The sequence below is a fragment of the Pomacea canaliculata genome, linkage group LG6 (assembly GCF_003073045.1).
Source record: "Pomacea canaliculata isolate SZHN2017 linkage group LG6, ASM307304v1, whole genome shotgun sequence".
In the NCBI taxonomy this organism is placed as follows: Eukaryota; Metazoa; Mollusca; class Gastropoda; order Architaenioglossa; family Ampullariidae; genus Pomacea; species Pomacea canaliculata.
Window position 1 is genome coordinate 2,861,381 of NC_037595.1, and position 26,524 is coordinate 2,887,904.

At 44.7% G+C, this 26,524-nt stretch overlaps 1 protein-coding gene across 1 annotated transcript in view; it reads left to right on the top strand.

Annotated features, from left to right (window-relative positions):
• The first annotated feature begins 507 nt into the window (after nucleotides 1-507).
• Nucleotides 508-26,524, top strand: part of LOC112566798 — a 49,925-nt gene continuing 23,908 nt past the window's right edge. Inside the window, exons 1-2 of the mRNA XM_025243161.1 lie at nucleotides 508-661; nucleotides 13,170-13,254. Coding sequence (XP_025098946.1) covers nucleotides 13,185-13,254 — 70 coding nt within the window. The 5' untranslated portion in view covers nucleotides 508-661; nucleotides 13,170-13,184. The remainder of the gene's footprint in view (nucleotides 662-13,169; nucleotides 13,255-26,524) is intronic.

Genomic DNA, 26,524 nt, shown 5'->3' on the forward strand with positions numbered 1-26,524 from the left:
CAGCAACTACTGCTCCCTCAGGTCACCGGCTGGTCCAGCTTCTCGTCCTTCTCGTTATTTAGTCCTTCCACAGTGTGTGGTAGACGATGTACGATGATGTACACCAACAACACATCAACCATAACAGCGCCACAACAGCTGCAAGATTAAACATCGCAGAGAAAATCGATGTAGAAGGCGAGTGTACACGAGAAGGAGAGAAGGGGAGAGGAAGGAGGGTAGATGACACGTGGGAGGAAGAGAGAGAGAGGGAGATTAGAGTCGGGTGGAGGAGGGTGGTGAGAGAGAGAGAGAGGGAGGAGGAGGTATAGGCGCCGCCCGGTACTGTGGGCTGACCGCAACTACAACCCCCGCTGGTCTCCGACACAAACCCAGCGCCGAGGAACCTCGCCTCTGTCCACCACTGGAGCCTCCTCTTGGCGCACGATGTGCGTGCACGCCCCACTTGCGTGTGACTTGCGTGTGCGCGTGTGTGCGCGTGTGTGTGTGCGCAGCGCCGGGCCTGCCTAACTAGGCAATATTTATACCGCGCGCCTCACGTGCCACGTTCCTAGACTCACGGAGCGTTCCTTGTAGACACACTGCGCCACTCCCACGACACGGGCCTCCACTCTGCTGCCGTCACTTTGTTTCCTCTGGAAGTAGTCGCTGCACAGTTCAGGTACAGTCCTCCTTCCTCACACCTCGTTGACGCTCGTCTGTCCTCTCTTACCTTCTGTACCGCTCCTCTCACGTGATATTTAACAATTGCCGAAATAATTCAAACAAAACCTCTAATCACCGATTCTCTCTCTTTATATCTTCTCTACCTCAATATAGTCAACTATTCTGTTGTATATATATCTTCACAGACTCATTTATTGAATGGTGCATCTTGAAGAATGGACTGATTGTTGTAAGGGTGGGTGTGGTTGAAGTGTTGGCTGCTGTACGACTGTCAGGGTGGTGCATGTTGGCCAGTCTTGTCCTGATACACACAAGAGTGGTGCCGAAGCCAGGCCTCGCGTGGCTGGAATGATCGAGCAGAAAAGTTAGACACTGGCGTTGTCGTGCCGGTGCATGGATCGTGGTGTTAACTGATGGTGTCGGTGCCCATTGATCTGCTTCTTGGTGCCGGTGGTGGGCGCGCCGCTGCTGGGCCGCAAGAGGCAGAGATCCTCCTCATCCTCATTCTCATCCTCATCATCATCATCCTCATCATCATCATCATCATCATCATCATCATCATCATCATCATCATCTCTTCCCTCAAAGTCCTTGCCTGTTCGCCAACCATCAGAACTTTCACGACTGGCAGGGCGGCGATGGGGTGGACCATGCAACAGGTGGTTGTAGCGACTCGTGTTACTCTGTGCAGACCGCATGCGAGGCTAGAATACAGAGCAGCCTCTCGGGAATTTAAAATGTTTTGCCAGAAAGCGGGCTGCCAAGCTGAAGAATGATGATCACATTAAGGAATGTCTCTCTTGCTGTTTCAATGGTTTTCAATCTCACAGCCTATTTTTCCTTTTGAATGTGCGCTGTCCTCCATTCTCTGTCTTGGAAACGACTTCTCTCTGACTTTACAGCCCCGGTCCTCGCCCAGCATAATGATGACTGAAATGGAAATTGAATTAGGCAATTAATGGAATTCAAATTGAAACCTTACATCACGTGAAATATCGACTGGGGAGTCGACCAATGATCTGTAATTCCTCTGCCTGTAGGTACCGTGGTGTTCGACTGCTGAGTCTTCCTCTTCCTGTCATGGTAGTTGTTGTTGTTGTTCAGCCAGCGCCTCTCATGACCTGTCTTAATTACTCAACAGCACTGCGCTGACCTTTGCAATTAGTTCCTCGATTTAGCATTCCGGTCAAGTTAATTGACAGCAACAAAAACTCTGTAATGCATCAAGTAAACGATCGAGAATGATTATTGCTGAGGATGAGCAGCTTAAAAATCCTTCGTTATATCATGCTGGTGGGAAAATGTTACGATGGAATAAATGTCTTCTCTGCCTACTGCCAAATATTTCCAGTTATGAAGGGTACTTGATAAGACGGGTATGAGGTGGTGACAAACTGGTGTGTGTGTGTGTTGGTGTGTGTGTGTTGGTGTATCTGTGAGTGCATGTCCACATTTCTAGAAGAAACCTTAAGATGAGGAACCCTGGCCGGCTGGCGATTTAACTAAGGAACAACATCCGTCCATAAATTTCTACGAAATATCTCATTCTTTAAAATAAAATTCTTCAAAACACACTGGCTGTCATGACCACCCACATACGCAGATGTTCAAAATGACTTCTTGAATATTTTAACCTGAAAGATACTTTTTTAATGTGCGAAATGATTTCGTAAATATTTTAACCTGTAAGATACTTTTTTGAGGAGAGAGATGATTTCGTCAATAACCTGAAGGATACTTTTTTTGAAAACTTTGATGCGCAGTATACTCAGTTTTTGTTTTTAGACATTTTACTCTTGTTTGAACACCAAACAGCAAAACTACATTGGGACACGGTGAAACAGAGTTCCTGCTGTGGTTTGGAACCTGGAGGTTGTCGGAACAGCTAAACGTAGTCCCTTGGTACCCGGGAGCAATTTAAAAATCAATCAATCAATCAATCAAGTATGTTTAATTTTAATCAAGGTAGGAGACTGCGGTGTTGCATTAAATTCGTGTCCTTAGAAAATATGCTTAATTAGTTTTTTTTCCGCCCGAGCACACCTGAGGTGAATATTATGAGCCAACAATAGAATATTTACTCCGTGTTATTGCAGTAGAAATACAACAGGAGAAATTCCTTTATTAATGAACTCAGTGTACTTGTATTTGTCCGTGTCTGTAGCTGTAGATCACCTGTAGGTCTTTATTTTCGTTCGGATTCGTGTTTCCTTTGTTCTGCTATTTTAATTTCACAGCCCATTACAGAAGGAAAGTTTTAATATTAAAGAAATGGAATATGTGGTGATATAACTAAAATTATATTAGTTTATCAGTTTTGTAATAAATATTGAACAAGGAGAGACGATGGCAGCCATTGTTTCGAAATCTTTCCCCTCGCGCCACCTGGAGGAGGAAGAAGCGGGTTGAGTGTCTTATGGTGTTCACAGAATCTTACACAGCCTTTCTCCGACTGCTGGACATTGGTGATGAGGGTCTGGCCGAGGTCTGAACACGTAGACTTGGTGTGGCCCTTGCCACCTGCTCCAGACTCGACAACGCCTACACGTACAGTAGCTTGGGTCAGAGGTCGTTGCCCTGTTTTGGTTAGACTATTTCGAGAACCATCCTTGACCTTCCTCTATTCTCTCCATTTTGTTCCATCAGTGACATCAGCCATTTTTTTAAGGGACGACATCCCTTGACATCAAAATCGTTTCTATCATTATTTCGACTTTGTCATCTATAAAGTAATTTGTCTTAATTAACCGATGCTTGTTGTCGCCCCTGCCAACATCAAATGCCAACACTGCTGAGCAGCAGACAAAGGTTTGCAGGATGGAAATGACTTTTAAACGAACGAGAGGCCTTACACATGGCATTTTGTGGAGGAAATTCATACACGGAGACAACCTCACCCACCTACCAGTTAAATGGCATGAGATTGCTTAACGACCCTTGTCGAGAAAAGATGGAGGCCGACCCGCCTGCAGATAAGTGGTCGTCGCTGACTGCTTCCTAGTCTGTCTCTCCACGTAGGCGGCTTTGTCCTTTTGTGTCCTAGCCACGGGCCGGTGTGCAAATCCTCCTCACCACACTCTGCATCTCATCTGTAGTGTCTGCCGTTCAAACACCGCTCCGCTTACGGCGCTTAAGAACAGACCGATTCGTATCGATCTGGAAGTCTATAGTTGTCCCACCATTGAGGTGCCTGCAGAACTTGCTTGAACTCCAATAATAGATAATAGTGGAATGGATAATAATGCGCGCAAATTATGCTCTACAAACGGTTCCTGCTAAACGGTTTTGGGGCGGAGGAATAGCAGAAAGACTCGAGGAAGATGGCCACGCCTTGCTTGTCATTGACCGCGTCCTCAACCATCATCTTCTACCTCCACCTCACCTACCGTCAGTGCCGGTTATGATTACTAGTTATTAACCCTGACTTACCTGAAGTGAGAGAGAGAAAGGCATGTAGTCAAAGGTCTCTCAAACCATCCAACATCAGTTCTGAGTCCAGTGTAAAGGCCAGAAGACAATGAGAGGACGAGGGTGTCATCCAGATGGTCTGGACTTGTGTCAGACATCTTGTCTCACCTCGTCTGCCAGCGACCCTTGATTTTGTCGGCCTTGTTCCAACAGTATGTAGTCTCGGACAGTAGGAGTTCGCCACCTTTGTGGGCCAGAAGAAGGCGGGGAAGTGAGAAACAGTGTTCAAGATTCTTTATTAACCTGTCACCCTAAGGATTGCGACCTTGGGTGGAGAAACACAAGCCCACCCGTTTATCAGGACCTTTCCTGCAAATAATTAAAGGTTAATGGGAGGCGCCTGTACAGTCCTGGACTCACCTTCCAGCACGTGCATCTGTAATCAAGGTTGACTCTCCCGCGCTCTGCACGCTCCCTGTGACGTGTTTATTGTTGTTTATTGTTGTGAGAACGCTCAGTGACAGTTTACTAGTTGTCCAGTCACCTGCTAAAAGGTTCACCTGGGTCGGCAAGTAGCGGGTCACGTGGTTCATAACTTGGTACATGAACTGACTTAGTGACTGTCCGCTCACCAAACTCGTTAATTCTCGTGACAAAGATATTCGCACTGTAATATCTCCACATGACATTCATCTGCCACAGAGATCAGTGGATCTCCTGCCTCCTTTCTGCTCCTTCTCCTTTCTCATCTTTACCTTCACTTTTTCTCTTCCTTCATTTTTTTTTTCTTCCACTCCCCATCGATGTCATATTGGGGCATGAACTCACACATATCTACAATCTTTTGATATTACTCTGATGATCGTCTTCTCGGGTATGACACACTCACCCACCCACAATGTTTATATGAGAAGAATATTCACACATGGAAAGGGAAGTAAAAGGGGCGACACCCCTACAACCATCCTTCCCCACCACCAGGCCCGAGGGACGCAACCTTTTTCGTGCTTTTTATCGAGTAACCTCCCCCTGCTTCTTTTTTTCCGGTGGATTCCGATGGAAATGGTATCCAGGCAACAAGTGTCGGGCAGAAAATTACTTGTCAGTGTTGACTCCATTGTCTTGCGACTCTTTCCTCAGTTCATTGTATGCCAGGACATTGATTCCCAGCAAGTGAGCGTTCACTGAAGGTTGACAGGATGTTGCTACCGGACACCTGCTCCTGGCGACAGGAGGCTGCTTTACGACCTCGGCAACTGTCGTGGGCTGTCGTCTGAAAGATGCTGAGGAGCTCAGTAGAATCGGGTTGTTGCCGTTCCTGCTGTGTGGAAGGGATGTTGTTGATACCCGTGACGGTAATGGGGTGGTCGTTGTTGCTTTGATGATCGTAGGGGTGGGGATGAGGACGATGGTTGCATGTATGATCTGAAGGAATGTTTATTTTTGAACACCGTTGGCAAGGATCCAGAATGATTCACAAGAACGAGGCAATGGGAGTGTCTGCGTAAAATAAATAAAAATAAATAAAAATATAAATAAATAAAAGCTATATTTGTTGCTACCCAGTTTCTAAAAGACAGTTGTCATGCCACTTGTTGCTATGTTGTTACATCTCGAGAACATTCCCTGCGATATTTTCTAACAGCAAGGCGACATCGCATGCTCAGCCTCATTTTCTTTGTCCACAGGAAACCTTTTTGGTGTAGAACTCCATTTGTTACAGAATCTACACAAAAAGCCGTTTTTATACACGCAATCTGTCAAGTGTGCATGACCAAGGGGTAGTCATGTGTCAAGATTAAATGAATTCACAGATAAAGAACTGCAACTGGCGGAGAAGGAGGGAAGAAACAGCGCCAGGAAGTAGCTAATGAAAACGATGGCAAACAAACATGGAAAACATGATGTTGCCCTCAGGAGCCATGCTACTTCTCTTGTTTGTTTGTGTCGTTGTTTGTTTGTTTTTTTACATAAAGGCCGCAAATATTCAATTTCCATTAATTACGGAATCTCACTTTCTAGAAGCTTCTGAGATGAAACAGCATCTCACGCTATGTGGGGGATCCTCCTCCTTCTCCACTTCCTTTCAGCGACTTTGTTTTTCCTTTCAAAGCTTCAGGTGGCGATGGAGAGTTGCTGAACTTTAAAAAAGTCGATTTTAATATCTTGTGATTGAATATCTGGGCGACCTGTGAATACATGGCCATCACAGCTTCATCTCACACGTGCATGTGTGTGCGAGGGCGCGTCAGTTCCCAACGGTTTTTGAAAGACGTTATCAGAGTGGCACACCGGGCCAACTGGACAAGTGTGGCTACTGCCGCCCTCTGTCTCTCTCCCCACGGCCTGGAGATGTGAATAACAATGGAAAGTCAAGGTTGACACTCATAGTTAACACTCCATTGCTTCGATAAAGGTGTATCAAAACACGAAACTTTCTGTTATAATTCTTTCTTTCTTTCTTTCTTTCTTTCTTTCTTTCTTTCTTTCTTTCTTTCTTTCTTTCCTTCTCATCTTTCATGTTCATGCTATTCTTTAATTCTTATTCTTGTTGTTCTTTGTTTCTCCTTTTTGATGTTTTGTTCTTTTTGTTGTTTTTTTCTGTTTCCTATTATTATTGCTATTCTTCATCTTCCTCCTCTTGTTTGCAAACGCATTCCAAGTAGAACAGTAAGAGTAGCCCCGTGATTGTGATACATCCTGACATGTCTATCCCTGGACTTCCGGTTGCTTCCATTCATATTTTTTAAATTTCCATTCCTTTCTTTATCATTCATACAACATCCACAACCAACATCACAACTCCATATTTTTGAAATAATTGCACCGGTGCGTCCATCAACCTGAATCTCACTTTCTACATATTAATATATCTGTGTGTGTGTGTGTGTGTGTGTGTGTGATGTTGCGTTCGAACGACAATTTATTTGAGTGTGTGAGAACTTCGAAAAGCCATTACCGATGCCATAACTCATTAAATTAATCACTTTCCGTTTAAAATCACAGTTACCATAGCAATATCTAAAACATTCATGGCGCAGGTCCACGTTGAGTGATATTGCGATTTTTTTCAACATTAGCTTTCCTTTTACGCGTGTTTTGAATCCCATAAAACATTCTCCAAAACATCTTGCAATCGCTGATGAAAAGTTAGCCATCCGCAAACCTCACAACTTTAAGCACCATCATGAAGACCCCACTGTCGGCATCGAATCAATTATTGACGGAGTCATCAAAGAAGATGTGCGGCGATGCGCGAGGAGGCGATGGCGAGGCTTTGCTTGGGGTGCATTATCCACAGACTCAGCCCAAAATGGACGGGTAGCTGGGTGTGAGAATCGCTCCTGAAACCCTCACAGAATGAGCATCAATTTGCAAAATGCATTACAGTCGGCGAAGTCCTGCGCCTGCCTGCGTCCAGTCCAATAGGTGTGGGGAATGTTCGGGGGAAATCTGTTGGTTTAGAGAAAAGTTGTGGCTGAGTTCATCGAACCTTCAGGGAATTAAATTAAGCTGAATCTGTGAAGATGAAATAGAGCTGTTTTAAGCTCCGTGTGTGATTTTATTCATTTTAAATAAAGAAAATATTATTTTAAATGTAAATCTGCCAGGGTTAGCTGTGTTTTTGTGGAGAGAAAAAGGACGAAAAAAAAAAAAAAAGAATCGTGATAGAATGAAAGAGAAAGAAAGATAGACCAACATAAGTTCACAAACTGTATTGCAGCCTACATGGCTATGATAAAGATAGTCGGGTAATAGTGAGAAGCACTTTCCCAGTAATGCGCTTAACGTGCCACTGCGGGTATTGAACCGATGGTCTTTACCTTGCCGGCACGTGCAGCCACCGAAGTGTCGTAAAGTCTGATTAGCAAATATTTGGACAAACAGGTCGGAACACAGCTCAGTCTGTTGACCCTCGTCAATCCCCCCAACACTGACACCCTGACATCCTGTGACCTCCTGTTGATAATACTACAACTGTATTCTCTGGTGTTGATAGTACTACCGACAGGGTTACCCGGGGGGTTTCCAGGGGGAGTTGAATACAACTTTAGAGCGAGAATACAGTTGTAGTATGATCAACACCAACAAGAGGCAGTCACCTGTCGTAATGGTGCTTGAGCTACAACTACTACAGTCATACACGTACAGTTGCAGCAGAACTGTTGTTTTATTATTTCAAGAAAAAAAAGAAAAATAAACCTGTGCGCCCATTGATGGCCTAATGGCGTCTGAGGTGACTTCAGGATGAAGGGAAGGTTGGCTGTCGGTTTTTATTCAGATTGCGGCGCGTGCCGTCTTCCACACGTGGGCGTAATTCCGTTGCGTGGGTTGTTGGTGGAGATCGGGGTTCGGGAAGGGCTCGCCTGGTGCTGGCCTCGTCTCCTGGCGACGGCGTCCATCGTCAAGACTTGGTGCTGGGGGTCAGGTAGTGGAGGGTGATGGGATGGGGGGTTGCTTGCATCCTCCTGCCCTCTTCTGTAATCCAGGAGACGTTCAGTGCATGCAGAAATGAGAAAGCGTCCACTTCACGGGTGTGAAGGAGTGAATGAGGGAGGGTGTGAGTGAGTTTTATACTGTATGCCTTCTACATTTCTATCATGTACGCTCGTTTGTTCCTTTTGCGACAGCAGCAACAACGACGACGATGATGGAGAGAATCAGAGTGAGCCATCTGTTGTCTAGACGAGAGAACCAAAAGCTGATCTTCCAATTTCTGGAAATTATTCTCTTGCATGAATAACCGTTGGTATTCGTGCGTGGACCGAGACAGCGGTTAGTCAGAGACACCCTGCCATCTCCCCCCTAAGCCCCCCGAAAATCCCATCAACCCCTCCCTTCATTAACGACGAGCTCAGCCCCATTACCGGTCCTTCCGGCTCTGTAGTCCACGACAAGAGCATCAGACCGAGGCCACAGCAAACGTCACCAGGACCTCGTGCAGCGCCCCTGCCGGTGACGTGCTCACATGCTTGTCATGCTCTCCCCCTTGAAATGCGTGCGCGTGCGACCCCGGGTATTATCATAAAACACGGCGTCCAGAATATTAAGCGCTCGCATGGGAGTGATGTTGCTAAAAACATGTTAATCAGTCTTAGTTATTGCATGCGTTCAGCGCGGGTGGTTTTTTTTGTCGGGTGCGGGATTTCTTCGCTCAAAATATAAAAACTGTGCCCGTTATTGCGCATGCGTAGTCTTTATTACAGGGGAAGGAAGGTCCATGAGTTTGGACAGCGAGGGAGAGGACGTGTCGGTCATTGTTAGGATCTGAATTCAACTGATTGGTGGTGTGTGGTTAGTTGGGTTAGTGATATATATAGATTAGTGACAACAATCAAGATGGCTGTGAGCAATGTCCAACCATGTCCTGTCATCATCTGACTCTGGGGTCGAGTTGATGTCATCAGAGGATGAAAGAGACGATAGAGTCCCGTGTAATTTCTTGTATTTAACACAACATTTTATAAACCATTCAACTGTTTCCACATGAACAGACACGTAAACAGACGAGATTCAAGTCGATCCTCCTCTTCACCAGATACCAGCAGTTTTATTTCGTGTTTACATTCCATTTAAGTTCCCGACAGCAACCCACCCACAGGTGATTGCGACTCTCGGGAGCAGATTTTTTCCGATCGTCTGCGTTGGTGACAGACTCTGGCATCGATCAGCTCGACTGAAACATCTGCTAGAGAAGAGAGGACGAGAGTTTTATCTTCCACAGCAGCCAGACACAGTTACTTTTTCTTTCTTGCCATCCTGCAACGGGATGGCTGGTACATGGACTGATGAACTGTCTGAGGATGTACATTTGACTAGAATTTTAACTGGGGGAGGGAGATAAGCTAATTAACTGGTTGGCTGGTTCCCCAAGTCACAAACAAATGTTTCATGACGGCGAGAAAAAGGAAAGATAAAATATCTATAATTTGGAAGAATGCAATCCTCCCAGTTTTATTCGGATGTAGTTGTCCCGAGGAAGCCGACTTGTAGAAACATTGCAGCTGCAGCTTGCACGTGGCAATCACTATATTTGACTTGACACATCCAAAGCCTTGTGGAAATCCATGTTTGCTCGACATGACACCGTGAAAGCTTGCAAGGTTGGCACTGACAACAGATGGCGCCTCTTCCCTTTCAATTGTCTCCAATTACACCCGAGCGTTTGCAGCTTGCACCCAGAGCGCAAATAAGGCTAATTAGTGCGGGTAGGTGCACTGCTAGCCTTGTCACAGGTCGATACCTTCTGTCACACACCTACACCTGCACCAGGATGAGCCAGTCTTGCGGAAAAAGGCGAAAAAATTTCACAGAATTGTTTTGTTGATGGAGGGTGGACAGCTCGACGGTTGGACGCGCGCGTTTAAAATCTTTGATTCGAATTTTTTTTCTGGTTTACTATCATCGTCAAGACTGTTTGATGCAATCAGTAGACAAGGGTCGTACAAATTATAAATAAAGATCATGTTTATGGCCATCAACACACGTGTATAAAGTTAACTCTGTTATGTGATTTGTTCTGAAATATTTAATGGATTCTGACCGCTAGCGACAGGCAACTTCCGAATAATTTGTAATCAATCTCTGGGAGGCAAATACAAAAGGTCAGGAGTTGTTTGCTGCTGGAATTGTCATTAAGTATTCTTTTCTGCCCCTCAATTGATACCACCTGCTCATTTTCTGTCGTGAACAGACCTGTTGTCAGTTAATGTTTAGGGTTAGCCGAGGTCCACTATTCCTTGCAGGGCATTATACACTTTAATCAACAAAAACAAGCATAGAAGCAATTTTATGGTAAAGGTGAAACATGACACCTGTGTTCAGTTCTCCTGTCACGTGATTGTGTAAAACACTTTTTAAGTTTTTGTTGATTTTCCTCACCCAAAATATTTAATAGGTTACACATATACGAAGTATGCAGGTGAGATGAGATTTGGTGCTTGGGCAGAGACAGTGTACCTGAGAATTACAACATCTTCCAAACAATTAAGATATGGAAAATTTCACACAATTTTTTGTAAGTTTTAATATATTTAATATACCTTTAGGACCATAAGGTCTATTTATGGCAACTTGACAGCTGACATTCCCTTGTAATGATGTGACTATTCGCAAGAGCACTTTGAACGAAGAAATCTTGAAGAACTTTGCTTCAGTCGGTGCTGGAACCCCCGGCTGTATGTTGCCCCCACAATACCGGGACAGACTAATAAACAGCCAATGAACTGCCAATGAACAGCCAATAAAGCCTCCCACGCAGCGTAAAGCCCTTGGCCACAAGACCACTCCAGCCCACGAGCCTACAAGAGGTGGAAGAGCGAATAAAAAGCTGGAGAAGTTGGCATCCAGCAAACAGCAGTGGACGGACGAGTAGAGTGCAGGCTTTACCACCTTCTTCACCCTCCACTCGTCTAATATGTGGACGTCCTTCCTCTGGCGGTCCTGCCTTCCAGCACATTCCCGCATGATTACACATGATGTCTGCTTCCTCGCAGCTGCTGGTGCCCAGGGGCAGTTAAATACGTGTTCAGTCTTTTGTCTTAGTGCGAATTTAGAGACAGGACAGGTCTATAAAAGGGGAGAGAGAAAGAAAGAGGTGGACAAAAGGAAGAGGAAGAAGAAAGACAGACAATGAGAAAGGAAGACAGACAATTTAAGGTCGAGAAAGAGAGATAGAGGGAGAGGCAAACATAAACACATAGTGACAGGGAAGCACGCACACCAGGCACAGAGAGAGAGAAAGAAGAGTGAATAAATGATTTGATATGGAAACTGCGTTGCTGATAACGGCCGACAGAGGCTCCGCGTGCGATGCCAAGGGACATTTCCACCATTTTGCATTTGCTCATGCGCGATAGCACGTGCAGTGCATGCAGGAATCAGCGCAGCGCCTGTCGGTCCCACAGCTGTTACACAAGTCAGCATCACCATCACAGAATCCGCCAGTCACAATCAGCAACATTTTGTGTCAGTGTCATTCTTTTGGAGAGTGGGATGCTCAAGTGGTTGGTAGTAGTTGTGACGATGACGACGACGACGACGACAATGACGACGACGACGACTGCTGTGATTGTTTGGTTAACTGGATGATTGATAGCTGCAAATATTTGGGACAGTAGCTGGCTCCTGTTCACTTTAGACTATCACATCCCATAATAGGCTTGTGTGCATATCTTACACAAAGTATATTTGTGATCACTCACCTATATATATATAAGCTAAACATCCCACACTGTATGTTTATACATACAGACATCTATCCACCACAGCTTCATGTCCCCCTGTCCCACCCCAGGCCCCAATCCCCGCTCTGATGCCGGGTGTCCCCTGACGTCCCCTAGGGGCAGTGGACCGCCGCAGGCTACCGGAACTCAGCGTTTACTGAGCTTGTTTATTATTCTCGCGTGCTGATTGTGTAAACATTTGGTTTTTCTAATGGATCTGCTAGGTGTACATTCATCATCAGTTTCTCTCCACCCAGGCGCTGGACACCGATGGCGGTGTCGCTTTACACTTTGTTTGTCGTTCCGCGCGGCTGGCTGAGTGGATAAAGACTCGCAGATCGACGATTGCAGATAAATGAGGCAAACAATGGAGATGCTGAAGAAACTGTTCGTTCTATTGTTTGTCTACCTATGGATCTTTCACCCCTTTTTACGAGAGGGAGCTAATAGAATATTTTCTGTGACATTCACCTTTCTTGGCGTGACTAAGATTCGACCCGACTGGCCAACACCCGGCCTCGTGCCCCCAGCAGACATCTTGTACTCTAGTCACGTGGTTTCCTTTACTGTACAGAGGTATCTCATTAACTGTATGTCAAGATGTCATCTCCTGTGTCTCCAGGTGTAATTTACTGTCTGTTGTCGGTGTTATTTACTCGTGATTATCTGGTGATGATGAAAATGCATTCACGCGCGCGCACCCACACAAACACACAAACACACACACAAACACACACACAAACACACACACAAACACACACACAAACACACACACAAACACACACACACACACACACACACTAAATCAACTCATAAGCGCGATATTCATGTAAAAGTGTGTCCTGACTATTGTTTGTTTGTGTTTTGCAGGTTGTCATCAGCAGTATGAGGAATCTAGCTGTAATCCTGTTCGTCTTGGCGGTGGTGGGGCTCAGCGCCGCATACTGGATCGACGGTAGGTGCCTCCAGTTCATTTGTTGTCATAGTAGCTGTTTGTCGAAGCTGGGTGACCCACCCAACAACTTACTATCAATAAACTATCCTAGTCAGCGCCATCTATATCTTAAATATTTCATTGAAAATTTTTGTCTTGGACACTATGTAGTATTTACTGTCCACATGTCAAATGCTAATCAAGTTTTTTTAACCAAATATTTAACGTATCCAGAAATCATCAATATTTTGAAGTTTTGATGAATTATATTGTCATCATCGTGCTTGGGGCTTTAAGTGAGTTCTCTCTTCTGGACCTCTGGACATCAGCTCTGGCACAAAGTTCTTATCTCCTTTGAACAGACGACAGAAGTGGTACCGGGAGAGATATACTCTCATCCTCTTTCCCTCCCTATCTTTCTCACCCACACACACACACGCACGAACGCATACTTCCATTATCCTCAACATCCCCGGTCTATCCTCTCCACACACCCATAATAGTCAGGCGAGCCAAGAACGGCAACTCCTGTGTGAGGAATGGTTATCGGTCTTGATTAAACAATATGGCGACTGGAGGTGAGAGGCGACTGTCGCGATGATGTATGGCGCGTGGTGCGGCCGGCAGCGGGGGGCAGGGTGAGTGCCAGCAGATTAATGATCACCGCGATGATGAAGTAATGAAAGAAGCGCTGTGATGGCGACGATAGGGCGGCTTGATGAAACTCCATGGGACCAGACACAGCCGGCCAAAACAAGCTGCCAGGGTCTGGAACCATCCACACACTCTCGACAGTAGCAAAGACTTAGACTCATTATGCTTGCTCACTTCTACAAGTAAACAACTGACTAATGAAAACGAAATTGAAAATGAGCTGAAATGGCTGGCCATCAACCAGCCAATAACCAGATGCTCCATCACAAACAGCAGGACAACCATCTTTATTTTAAAATGGCTGTCACATGACTAACCTTGTTGTCCGACTGAACTGTTTTTGTTTGGACAACAAATGTCTTCAAGTTGGTTTGGTAACTTCATTGTTTCCCTGTAAGGCTGAAGCTCTTTAAAACACAATTTCTCGTCTGAAAACGAGATAAGAAGCGCCCAAAAGATAGGAGATTCAGGTGTTGTTTTTTTTAGTTTGTATTTTTGACAATGACCCATTGGCTGCCAAGATGTTGTGGCCTCGTTTGAGAGTTTGTTTGCTGCAGGAGGAAACTGAGGTACAGATGGAGAGGCTAGAAAATATCCAGTGTGCAGAAAGCTTTTATGCACATATAATTTTACAGAGTTTATCTGTATATGTACTTGCATAAATGTTTATATATATCAGGGCTTCTGCTAAGGCTAAATTCTTTGGGGTCCCAGGGACCCCGTCTTCAGATTTTTAAGGGGTCCCTGTTCTTCGCCCAAATTTGAATGGGACCCCATTGACGAAAATTGAAGGGGTCCTCCGAACTTTTAATGCGTACTGTACGCAATTTTTGGCGCAAGCAGAAGCCCTGTTATATAATATATATACGTGTACTTCCGGTTGTACGTGCTCAGACACAGCGATGCAAGGCGCCTTCAACCTCATCGACTTATTTACCTACGTTCGTGCCCACACCCGGGCTTGTTCGCAAACATGTTTGTCGACGTTTGCACCCGTAAAATAGAAAATGTTTTGCACTCATTTCCTGGACTGTTTCCCAGAGGCATTGGAATGTCGTCGCTTCAGAATTGTGTATAAATAATCTTTTAATTTTGGCTGCTCTTCTGTTATTGTCAATCCTGGCATGAAGAATTTAGAAAAAAAGTGAGAGAAAAATGGGTGGAGAGTGGAGTGAGGAACTGAGGAAGGGGACTGAAATGTTTGAGAGCGCATGCGCATATATGTTTGTGTTTCTCAGAAAGATAGAAGAATGAATTTAAATTTATTTCTGTTGTGGGATGTATGTAGTGGGAGGTGGGGTAGGGTTAGGTGGGTTAGGGGTAGGTGGGGCTGATCCCATCCTAGCTTTTTCCAAACGCCCACAATATTGGCAAGCGATGCTCACCCCCTAGCACCCTGAAAGTTGATGGGGGAGACAAGTGGTGGGAATCAATACCTGGCTGCCACGGGCAACTGATGTAGCAGAAGCGATAAGCATAATAAGGCAAAGCATTGTGCAGTGGCTGTAAACTCAATATTGATTGGTCAACAGCGTTCACTGCGTTTAGCACAACCGTTCACTTGGGACTTCTCTCCCTCCCCGTCCTCATTCTTTAGCGCCAGCGAGACTCCCCCACCTACTGGCCCGTGGACAGATATGAAACGATAAAGAACCGGGCATTATCTGTAAAATAATCTGCCGGTGTGTCTGTTCAAGAAGTAGGCTCAGCCCAAAGCTGGACCAAGCCATTTGGTCGCGGAACCCAGACATTTTAAAAGCCTCATTTCAACAGTCGTCCTTTCTTATTTGCACATAAATTGCGAAAAATCGTCGCGACAGAATGTTGGAAATGTCAGTGAAAATTTAAAGAATAGCTTTCTCAAAAACACTTTCCCGAAAGAAAAAGTCGACCAGACTGTAACAAGTCCTGACTTGTTTCTTCCAGATGCTCGAGACTGGAGACAAGAGGCCATTGTCTCTTGTCAGGTAGAGAACAAAAATCCGGTCTCATGACTTCGCCCTCTTTGTAAAAATGTCCATAAACAGTCTGGCAACGACACTTAATACACTAGTCACGTGTGTACAATAGTTATATCTTAAACATTTGTTGCTATCTGTACAACAACCTGCTTACCACCATTCTGTATCCCAGAGACACACGGTGCTGATGTCTTGTCACAGGAATCCTAATTGCTCCTTTAATTAATGATATTTAGCATTGGCATAGGAGTGACATAGGATGGTCCATTGATACATTGTGGACTTAGCAGGATTGTCACAGATGTCATTATCACAGATGATCTCTGAATGCTGCAAGTCTTCAGAACTCTTGACACGCGAATCATTTAGCATAGATGATCACGTGGTTGCACTTTAATCAGAACACAAAGACAGTTCAGCATGGCACAGCTGCCATCTATATTCGGTGTGAAAGTAAAATTCATTGTACCATCCTCCATTTACAGCTTGCACACATCCACAGCATAGTCATGAATACCTAATGGTATGGCTAATACCTAAGTAATCCGGGGATGTTGCTATGGTCTTCACAGGACATCAGTCCTGACATCTGGTAGCTGGTCACACCAGTCAAGCCGACACCAAACCTGAGTCGGATTTTTTTTCTTGTTATTTAAGGCATCAACCATGAACGAAAGCATCCCTTGATCCCTCCAAGAGATGCGATTCTTCAACAGACCAGAATGTTCTCGAAAGACGGGTTTTGAATATTGAATATAAATGCACAGCCGGGCAACTGGCAAGTATTGGGGTTTGTGAAGATCAGCTAAGAATGAAATTGTACGAAGGTTCATAGCACAGCTCGCCATGATGGTAGTTTCCTTGATTCATAAAAAAAAAAAAAAAATCGACTGGGACAACGTCCATCTTTTATCTCAGAACTTTTTTTTGTTAAGCGTTGTTCCTTCACAGGAAATGCTTTTCTATGGACATCAATTATCGTATCGTTTGCTGCCTGACTACGTCAATCGATTTTCAGAATAGTTTAGACATGGGGATATATTTGTCTTCTCTCTTCTCTCTCTCTCGTCATTTTTGCACTCTTACAACCTCTAGGCTAAAATGTAGAAAGCTGATAACAACAGACAGGGCATTAATGTATACTCAAATTTAATAACTCATTCTCTGAATGGAGAAGGTGATTAGAATTGCTGTTTAATGCCGAAACGAGGCTAGGCGTTTGATACTGAATTTGAAAGTACTTTTATTAACGATGTTTTGACGACAGTGTTTTATTGTTGTAGTAAACACAGATGTGGTTCAAAGACTGCATACACAAATGGGATGAGGAACTAAGAGTCACGTAATAGTCCCGTAATCGTCACGTAATCGTCACGTAATAGCCCCGTAATCGTCACGTAATCGTCACGTAATAGCGAGCTGTATCATTCACTAATAGTCACGCACCATCGCTAGCAGTTACATGTCAGGCAGACTGCCTGCCTACTGGTCACGTGGTAAGCAGGCCCTACGTGAGCGCTGTTCAGTTGCACGTAATCTCACTGACCTGACGCCCTCCGGCAGTCCTCCCTTGACAGTGAACAGATCCCCCAGGACAGGATCCTATTGATTTTGCTGGTGTTGGCTACGAGAGATAAGCTCCGTCTGTCCTACACCACGGCCCACAGGAGGCTGCAGGCACAGGGGTGCATAAATGAGTAAAAAATAATCCTGCCCTGAACAAATTTTTGTTGCATAAGAGAACATTTTGAGAATTTAACAAAGTCGCGAGGCTGTAGTGTATTTCTGGGATAGCAGCGTACTGATCCCTCCTTCTGGCGCTTCTAACTTTCAGTCTGTATTCTGCCGGAGAATGCCATGGAGTGGACCTGTCGCACAATGAAAGCTGCTGACTTGTTTCATCCTCACGATTCCATTTCATTAAAGAACGACCATGCTCATGAAGCGATCTTTACGGGCGTATATCAACGTCCATTCATCTTGCTGCAGAAACGAATTCATTGTTGAGATTGTTCTCGAATCTTCACATCTTCCATATTAATAACATAGGTAATGTCTGACTTTACGTTGTCATGCGAACAGTCAAAAGCCTTTGTGAAATCAAAATGAAGCCCTTTCAATTGCCGGTTCCTTATTTTCCAAATCTCCTTTTTAGAGTTTATCCCAGAGAAATAAACGGAGGTGTAAGTACCCTGACTATCAGGACCAAAAAGCTGAATGCACATGGCTGTCAAGGATACCCAGTGATGTCAAGATATTCCAGTGTTGGTGCAATACACGCACACCAGCAGTCAGCAGGCTCCTTCGCAAAGTTATTGCGTATCCCACAGTGCTCTCTGACACGATGATCGATCGGAATCAGGTGAATGGCGGAAATAAACGGGACTCGGACGCCATTCCTTCTCTCAACGCCATCTAACACATCAGTCCAAGGACGACAACTGATGTCTGCACGTGCAGGCCACCTATTCTATTTGCATTATTGCCAGTAATCGCCTCCCCCTGGGCTTCCACTTCCCGTGCAGGATATTACCCACTGGACTCGTGATAAATTCGAAGCTCGGCTTATCGTAATCTGGAAAAGAAAAACTCAGGGGCAGTGCCGCTGGTGATGTTGTCATCACACGGAGGCGGGTGAAGGGAGTGAAGTTGTTACGATGACCACGACCGTTGTCCGTTACAGGGGACATTACCCACAGGACTTTTCCTGGGATTATCGTTTGAAAAGTCGTTGGATTGGCTTTTATTTGGTTCGAGAATAGTTTGTTTGGTTGGTCTGGCGGGAAAGTGCTTCCACCTGAATGGGATTTCTCAGTGAGGGAAGGTGGAAGGAGGAAGAAATGGGAGTACCCGAATAAAATCTCTGACGGCGGGACCTTTAAACAGGTATCGCATCCAGATATTGTCCAGAGACGGGATCTGAACCCAGAATGTGACAACCAATCCGTTTTTTCCAACAAATTCGATAACTCACACTCTATCCATCTCCGATCATTGTCTATGGCCGACACAGCAGCATCTTAGAGAAGTGCAATGATACGCCAGCAGGGACTGACTTTAAGGTCTCCCCGGTAAGCAAAAGAAAGCCTATTTTGTCCATAACCCTGATTTTGTTTCTGGACACAACACTTACAGGATTTTCTCCACATCCTCATCCATACAAAATTCATGATTTCGGTATGCAAGGGTCTGGCCGGAAGTCTGCACAGTTAGCAGCAGCCGGCTTTTGATTGACTGGAGCCAGACATTAGCATACATAGCAGGCAGACAGGACCATCAAGGGTCGCCATGCAGGGATGATTAACAGCCTGATGCTGAGCTCCCTCCTCCCTGTCCACAGCTGTGAGGTGTGAGGTGGGCACGAGCTGCGCGCGCACACGCTGGGAGGATTTCTACAGAGATGGGGGATACAGAACAATCCCCTTTCCTCCCCTTGCTCCCACTGTGCATATCTGTCATTCTGTCTTGCACAACCACCGTAAAGTGCCGTTAGTATCTCTGTGTTTATCACTTGCCTGAGAAATAAGACAAAAATATTTCCTCTGTGAGACAAGATTGAAGCCCATGACCTTTTGACCCCCACAGCCATCTCACAACAGAGGACAAATTGTTTCTGGAAAAACATCAGAATACTGGCTTAGCAGAAAACTTCTCAGTCAAAAATATTTTCTAAACTATTTCTGTAAGTAGTTAAAGCGTTGCGTAAACATTACAAAAAAAAACAAAAAACAAAAGCCATTGAGTTATTTTTTCTGAAAAAATAAAAACTGTAATCTGTCATTAAAAGTAATCCAACTTTGTGATGGCCTGCCTACACCATCTGCTCTACTGACATTTGAGGGGAAACTTCTGGCGATTGTTTACCGTCCTTCTCGACCTTTCGAGATCATCTCGCAGATTGCGGATTTTTCGCCAAGAAAAAAAAATTTCCAACAGGAAATGAAAACCAGAAACTTTCATCATTCATTGCAGAAAAAATAGGTAATAAAAATCCAGCTGCCAGTTTGGTCAGAAGGAAACATGAACAAAGCTGAACACATCCCTGTGCCCGTGCTAACGAGGCTGTATACCTACAAGTGTCTTACCGATGGTAAGCTAACACCGAGGTAGTGGACCACCTGTAAAGAATGGCAGAATATTTTATGTTTTTGTTAGAGGGGTCAGGTACTTTGTCAGCAATTTAAACAACAAGTCATTTTGAGTTTCAAATTTACAATGTAAGATAATTATAGGAAACTGATTTATGATCGTCAAACGACGAATATCGGAGACATTGCTAGTTTCTAGAAGAAACAATAATGTGAATGCTGAAGTAAGACAGCAATAATGGTTCTGGTTACAGCTATTTTTTCTGTCTACTTTAGGTAACAATTTTATGAAATATTGAAGAAAAAGTTTGAAACAAATATAACAGAGGTGAGGTCCTCAAACAAGAGTAAAACAAAAGTTTCAGTAAAGAAAGTAGTAATGGCTTTGTGTTTGTCACCAAATAACAGCCCGCAGATACTTTTATGTTTATAACATAATTATTTTGAGAACCAGGTGAAAGAATGTAATAATTATTCTTAGATGACATGAGACTAGGTGAGATAAGTGAGGAAGGAGTGAGGCGAGCAGTGATGTGGCCATCGAGCTGTTTGCTTGTCCCCAGTGTTTGTGGGACTACATCCTGCGTGAGTCCCGCGCATTAACACGTCTGGGGCGACTGCCGGCGATGTACAGCTCTTCATATCACCAATTATTTCGCTAGTAATTATTTGCTGCCCACATTTTCTCCACTATTTTCCCACCCCCTCCTCCCCTCATCCCTTCTTCCCATTTCGCTGGCGGGAAATAAAAGACCGTTACTCACACCTCGGCGCCGAGTCCATGGGGAGAATGTGTCTGGACCCAAAGACAGAAGTGTGTTAATGATATGCCGAGCGATTGGCAGCAGTCGCCATTAGTTGTAGGTGGCGCCGCCAGTTATGATGACGTCGGCGGGATGGTGGGGGTCGGGGGTACAGGGCAATTAGAAAGGACACTCACGGTCTGCCTCTGCAAGCTCGTGTCACCGAAACAGTAATAAGAATCAGACGCAGGCGTTAATGTGTTTTTCATGTGCGCTGTTGTCGCCAGTCTCTGCTGGACACGTAATCACACATTGAACCCTCGGCTAAATCGAGACCAGTAATGGTGCACATACACACACCCACACACAGGTACGCACGCACGAACAGAGCACCATGAAACTATTGTCAGTCCATGAACGCACAACCATACAATATTTTCTGTTACTTCCCACCTTGCCAGGGATGCCGAAGTCTCTGCTGGTGACATCGAGAAGACGTCTTGTCAGCAGCTGTTGGTTGTTGTGACAAGGAAGGAAAGGGAAGGGCTAACTCACAGAACACGTCACTGTAACGTACACTATAAGTGGAATTTATGTCAGTCAGACATTCGCACCTGTACTGGTAGTTGTAGTTGTGAGGAGCACGTGGTAGCTGACAGGCCCTCCACTCACACCTGTTGTGGGAGACAGTGAGCAGGTCCTTCACAGGACGACCAGTCCAGTCCTAGTAACCCTGTAATTCTGACACCGCGGCGTGCACCAACCTCAAGTTCCACTGTTCTCAGTATAAAATCCAGACCGGACTCTTGAGGCTCACCATATCAGCCAGCAAAGGTCAGCTTTCACATCCACAAAGCAGCATGAGGACCACGTGAGACTTGCACAGATTGTAGTCAACCTACTGTCATGGCTGTTTGACCCTGTGCACGTGAGCACATGTTTGTAAACTCTAATAAACTCTCACCTAAACCCTGCTGTGACCCCAAGTCACACCGACCCTAACAGCATTCACAACTAGAGGACCGGATAATGTAAAAATAAAAATACAAACTAGGATAACACGGGAAGTATTTTACTCATTCGAGTCTTATAATAAATGACATTGTCATCACTGATGAGACTGTGACACAACCGTTGCTCTCCTGCTCGCCGTGAGCGCCGTGAATTAAAGGGCAGTTTGGAGCCAGACAACTTCTGTGCCAACCTACATCGATTTCTCTGGAAGGCGAAAACCTAGTTAGGGTGGGTCAGGGTGGGGTAGGGTGGAGTAGGGTGGGGTAGGATGGGTCAGGGTGGGTCAGGGTGGGGTAAGGTGGGGTCGGGTGGGGTAGGGTGGTGTCGCATACACGATTCTCCTCCTGCCCCGGCCACGTGACAATTTGCACAAGTGTGTCGAAATATTGTGTGCGTGCGTTCGTCGATGACTTGTGTAAATAGTGGGTGTGTATGTGTGAGACAGATAGAGAGAGAAAATGTCAAGTCATGGGTAATGTATGGATTGAGTGTGTGTGTGTATGTTTCTCTCTCACTCACACACACACACACGTGGAAGCTGACAATCTAGTGGTGAGAACAATCTGTAGACGTGCACTCTAGTGTGTTCGATCCCCATGACACACAGCGTTCTTCCTTCAGTTGACTTTGCTGTGCAGTATCTGACTATAGACACTTGGTGGAAACAGACAGAGAGAGAGAAAGAGAAAGCGCGTGTGCTGACTTCTAGTACCTCCATTCCTAAGACTGTAGGGTCACAGGTCCACTCCTACCTTCTACACACACACATATAAAGAATCTCACACCACCACCACCACCACCACCACCACCACCACCACCACCACCACCACCACCACACAACAACAACAACAACATAATAATAATAATAATGTGATTAATATAGCGCATAGTCGGATCATGCTCTCAGCGCGTTAGTAGGAGACATGGACAGAACACGAAGGACGGAAGGAAAAACAACTATGCTGACAAGCAATAAAAGAGAAAGAAGACACAAAGAAGAATCAGGGAACAAACAGTAAGGATGGAGAGTGTGTCATAAATCGACAAAGGAAAACGAGCAGGCAGACAAGTCCACTGACTATAATCACAAGTATTGACAAGGATGTTGAATGGTGTGAGGAGGAAAGAGCGTGGAAGGATGTTGTTAGGATTCAAAGTCGATAGATGAATGATGGATGGATAGATGCCTTTCATACAAACACACAAAATGAGGGATGCTGTTTCACATCCATCCAACCTAGGATTTATTTTACACACACACACAAAATAAAAATAACATGTGATATTCTGCCCTCTGACCTCTCATCGCCGTCAGATACACGAGCCAAGTCTGGCAGGGTGCGACAAAAAAAAAAAAAAAAAAAAAAAGGAATGGAGCCGTTTGAGCAGCGCGTGATTGCACGGCTGATTAGTCCTTTCATCTAGTGCCGCTCACCCCGAGCAAGAGGTCGTCTGGTGCACGATAATGTAGATATATATATATTCCACATGAAACCGATGCCGTCGTCTGACGCTCTCCCGAATCTCGTTCTGGCCTCGTTACCGCCGAGACTAGCCACGTGATTCGAAAAAAAAAAAGTTCGCTAGATGTCGACATCTGTCAAAGGACGGCCGAGAAGAAAAGTTTGCAGTGAAAGGTCATTTCATTATCTGATTGTCAGCATGCTTGTCTCTGTTTTGTCATCACTCTTCAATTTTTACATTTAATTATACGGAGTCTGCATTTCTGCTTGCATCAAATATTTTGTTATTAATTTTTGGAGACATGTTTGCCAGCAGCAGATGGCCATTCACACAATGTGAAGGCGGAGATTGAAATTTGTGAAAGTTATAGACGTCAGCTAACATGATGAAAGTATCGAGGGCTGTAATGATCAATGACCTAGGGTCAAAGGTCAGGCATTAGGGGTGGGGGCTATACTAATGTATGGACAGTGAGAAAGACGATGTGACATCACACACTCAGCCTCGTGTTCCGAAATAACCAGGCGGTGCTTTGAAGTGTAACTTTGTTCATTTTTGCACTGCTGAGTGCACTTATTCTGTGCCATCTCCTCCCATGAGATGCAGATGAAATGTGCATTAGTATCAGGCTCCCGCACATCCACTGGTGTTAATGCCCAGCATTGAGGTCACGCGGGGTCAGCGCGTGAGTACACAAAGGTCGGGTATTGACAAGGCGTTCGAACACAAGTCGCAACATTTCTTCTCTCTGTCCTCTCTAAAACCCTCGGACATGGATCTCGTTGTGTTGGGTGGTACCAGGAGCAAAGTCTGCAGGTCAGATGCCATTTGCAGCCTGGCCACCATCAAGGGTCGTGGGTCTGTAAGTGCGTGTGAGTGAGAGAGAGAGAGGACAAACAAATAATCTAAAAATCAGGACAAGTAAAATCCGATATTAACTTTTATTTCCCTTGTCTGGAGGGTTGTGGTGGTGCGAAGAGTCAAGGAACGTAAAAAACAAAACTTATTAGTTACGACCAGGAAAGTGAATCCAATATTCTAGAAAATTTCTTGTATTTCACATCGTGTCTTTCCAGACAGGGATGCGGTGTCGTCTGGTGAGAAAGCCCATAGTACCTTCTGTTACCTTGGTGAAATAAGAGTTTGTGTGTGTGTGTGGCGTTGCTAGGGCAACCCCTCATTTGTCGCGATGAAATTAATACACGTGGATGTTCTTTGTTGAAATAAAAGCTACAGCTCATGTTTATTCTGTGGTTGTCCATGTTCATCATTAATAAAAGCTAGCATTCATCCTGAGAAGAAAGCCGACATACCTAGCTCCGAGAATTCAAAGTGTATTGTTACCAACAAGTGGCAGAGACGAGCACAGTGTCTACCAACGACAAAGAAAGAGGAAAGAATACTCGAGAACTATTTTAGTACTCTCGATTCTCATTATCCTATCTAATCTTCCTCGTCTTTCGAATCCATTCACAAGGAGTGGATTTGTATTCTTGTCCTCCTGTCTAAAGTTTCTTGTGTAGTACTCTCTCTCTCTCTCAGTCCCGCCCTCCCCTTCATCCTCCAACAGATGGCTGGCTGGCTGGAAGGACCGTATTTTCATTTTGTGGTGATTTAATTGGACTGGTGGCGCCAGGTGATATATCAACCAAAACAGAAAGGTGATGTGAGTGGCCTCATCTTGTTGTTTGTTAACAAGTCTGGTGTCCAGGGCTGACCTCCGTCTGTGACCCGGGATGTGTCAAGTCGAGAGTCCTTCGTCCCCATCGGCTCCACTGACAACACACCCTCCACTACAGACAGAAGCACACCTGATCACTCTATGACACCCACGCACACTGACACACAAACAGACAAAAACAGAGTCGAAATCGAGTCCAAAAAGTATTTTAGAATTGTTTCCACTAAATGGCAGACAACATCACTGACTACATTGCTATAGAGCACGAAAAGTACTTTTGTAAATTTCCTCCTACCTAATCTTGATGACAAAAACTGAGACAATAAACAATGTCAATCTCTCTCTCGCCTGATGTACTTATTCTTCACTCTTTCTGTTTGAACTTTTACTTTTTTCAACATTCCCCCCTCTACCTTCCTCTATGGCGAAATCTTCGAGGATAAACTCCATTTTTTGTCTTTACAAAGTCTAACTTAACTTAACTTAAAACAAAAATGTTGATGGTGAAGTCGGTCAAGTCGCTAGCTGTAACCCAAGTCATCCACCAAATCCTGAATTTGCAGCCTGGTGTGGATTTCTCGCGAAAACACGAAGAATCTCGTCTGGCAGAAATCTCTACTTTTTGCTTTCAATCAATTGACACCAGATACAAAAAAGGAAATCCACATTTACGATCACAAGGAAGTAACAGAATGACAGAATAATACTTGAGAACCTTTCTTTTGAAAGATAAAGTTAGTTTAGTTTTGGATAAAATGCTGCTAGGGTTTCCTTAACTCTGTGGTGCCTGATATCTGACACCTGGAAATGTCTTCACCTTTACACGTGATGCTCTGCAATTTTAATTCTCGAACAACCTTTTCATGAGAAAGATAAGCAGGGTAAGATAAATGACAGAAATAACAGAAATAAACAGAAATGACAAGTCTAAGCCAGTGAAGCTGCGGCCATTGTTTTGGATCCGAGCTCATCTCGTAGCGAGGGCGTTACCATGGAAACTTTGTCTAAAAAACTTGCAGGACATAAAGTCTCGCGATTCGAAACTCCGCGTGCGACAGATTCAGTGAAAGAATAAACAAACTGGGGTGTAGAGTAGGGGTAGGAATGACTGTTTATTTGATGGTTCCCCTTTGGATCAGTTTCAGGGGTTGGTCCTCAGCAGATGTCTGAGGCTTGCTTCCAATTTGATCGTCTGCGCATGCGCTTCGGCCATTAAGGGCTTTCATGACCGCCTTATTAGGTCAATTTGAGAAAATCAACGCCTGAAATCGTGACGGAGGAGAAATGGTTTCGTGTTTCTGAAGGCATGCTCATTTTATTTTTAGTCCCTATTCGTTACAGTTATGTTTGGTTTTTTTTTTTGTTCCTTCTTCCATCTTTCATGTATTCGATGTTTTGTTCCGATGTTTGTCGCATTCACTCGTTGTTTTCTTGTTTCTTCTTCTTCATCTGCCTGCTTGCGTCAGTCTGTCTTGCCCCTGTTTTCCTTACATCTATCTATCGCTATCTCTCTATCTATCTATGTCCAACTTATGTATTGAAAGCCGTTAATAATTTGTTGATTGTTTGGTTAGGCGGGTGGTTGGTTGATCGATCGATTGACTACCCGATTTTAAAGTAAACAAAAGTTGTAGCACTTGTTGTTGTAGTTGATGCTCGACAACGAAAGTAGGGTTTTCATCCAGG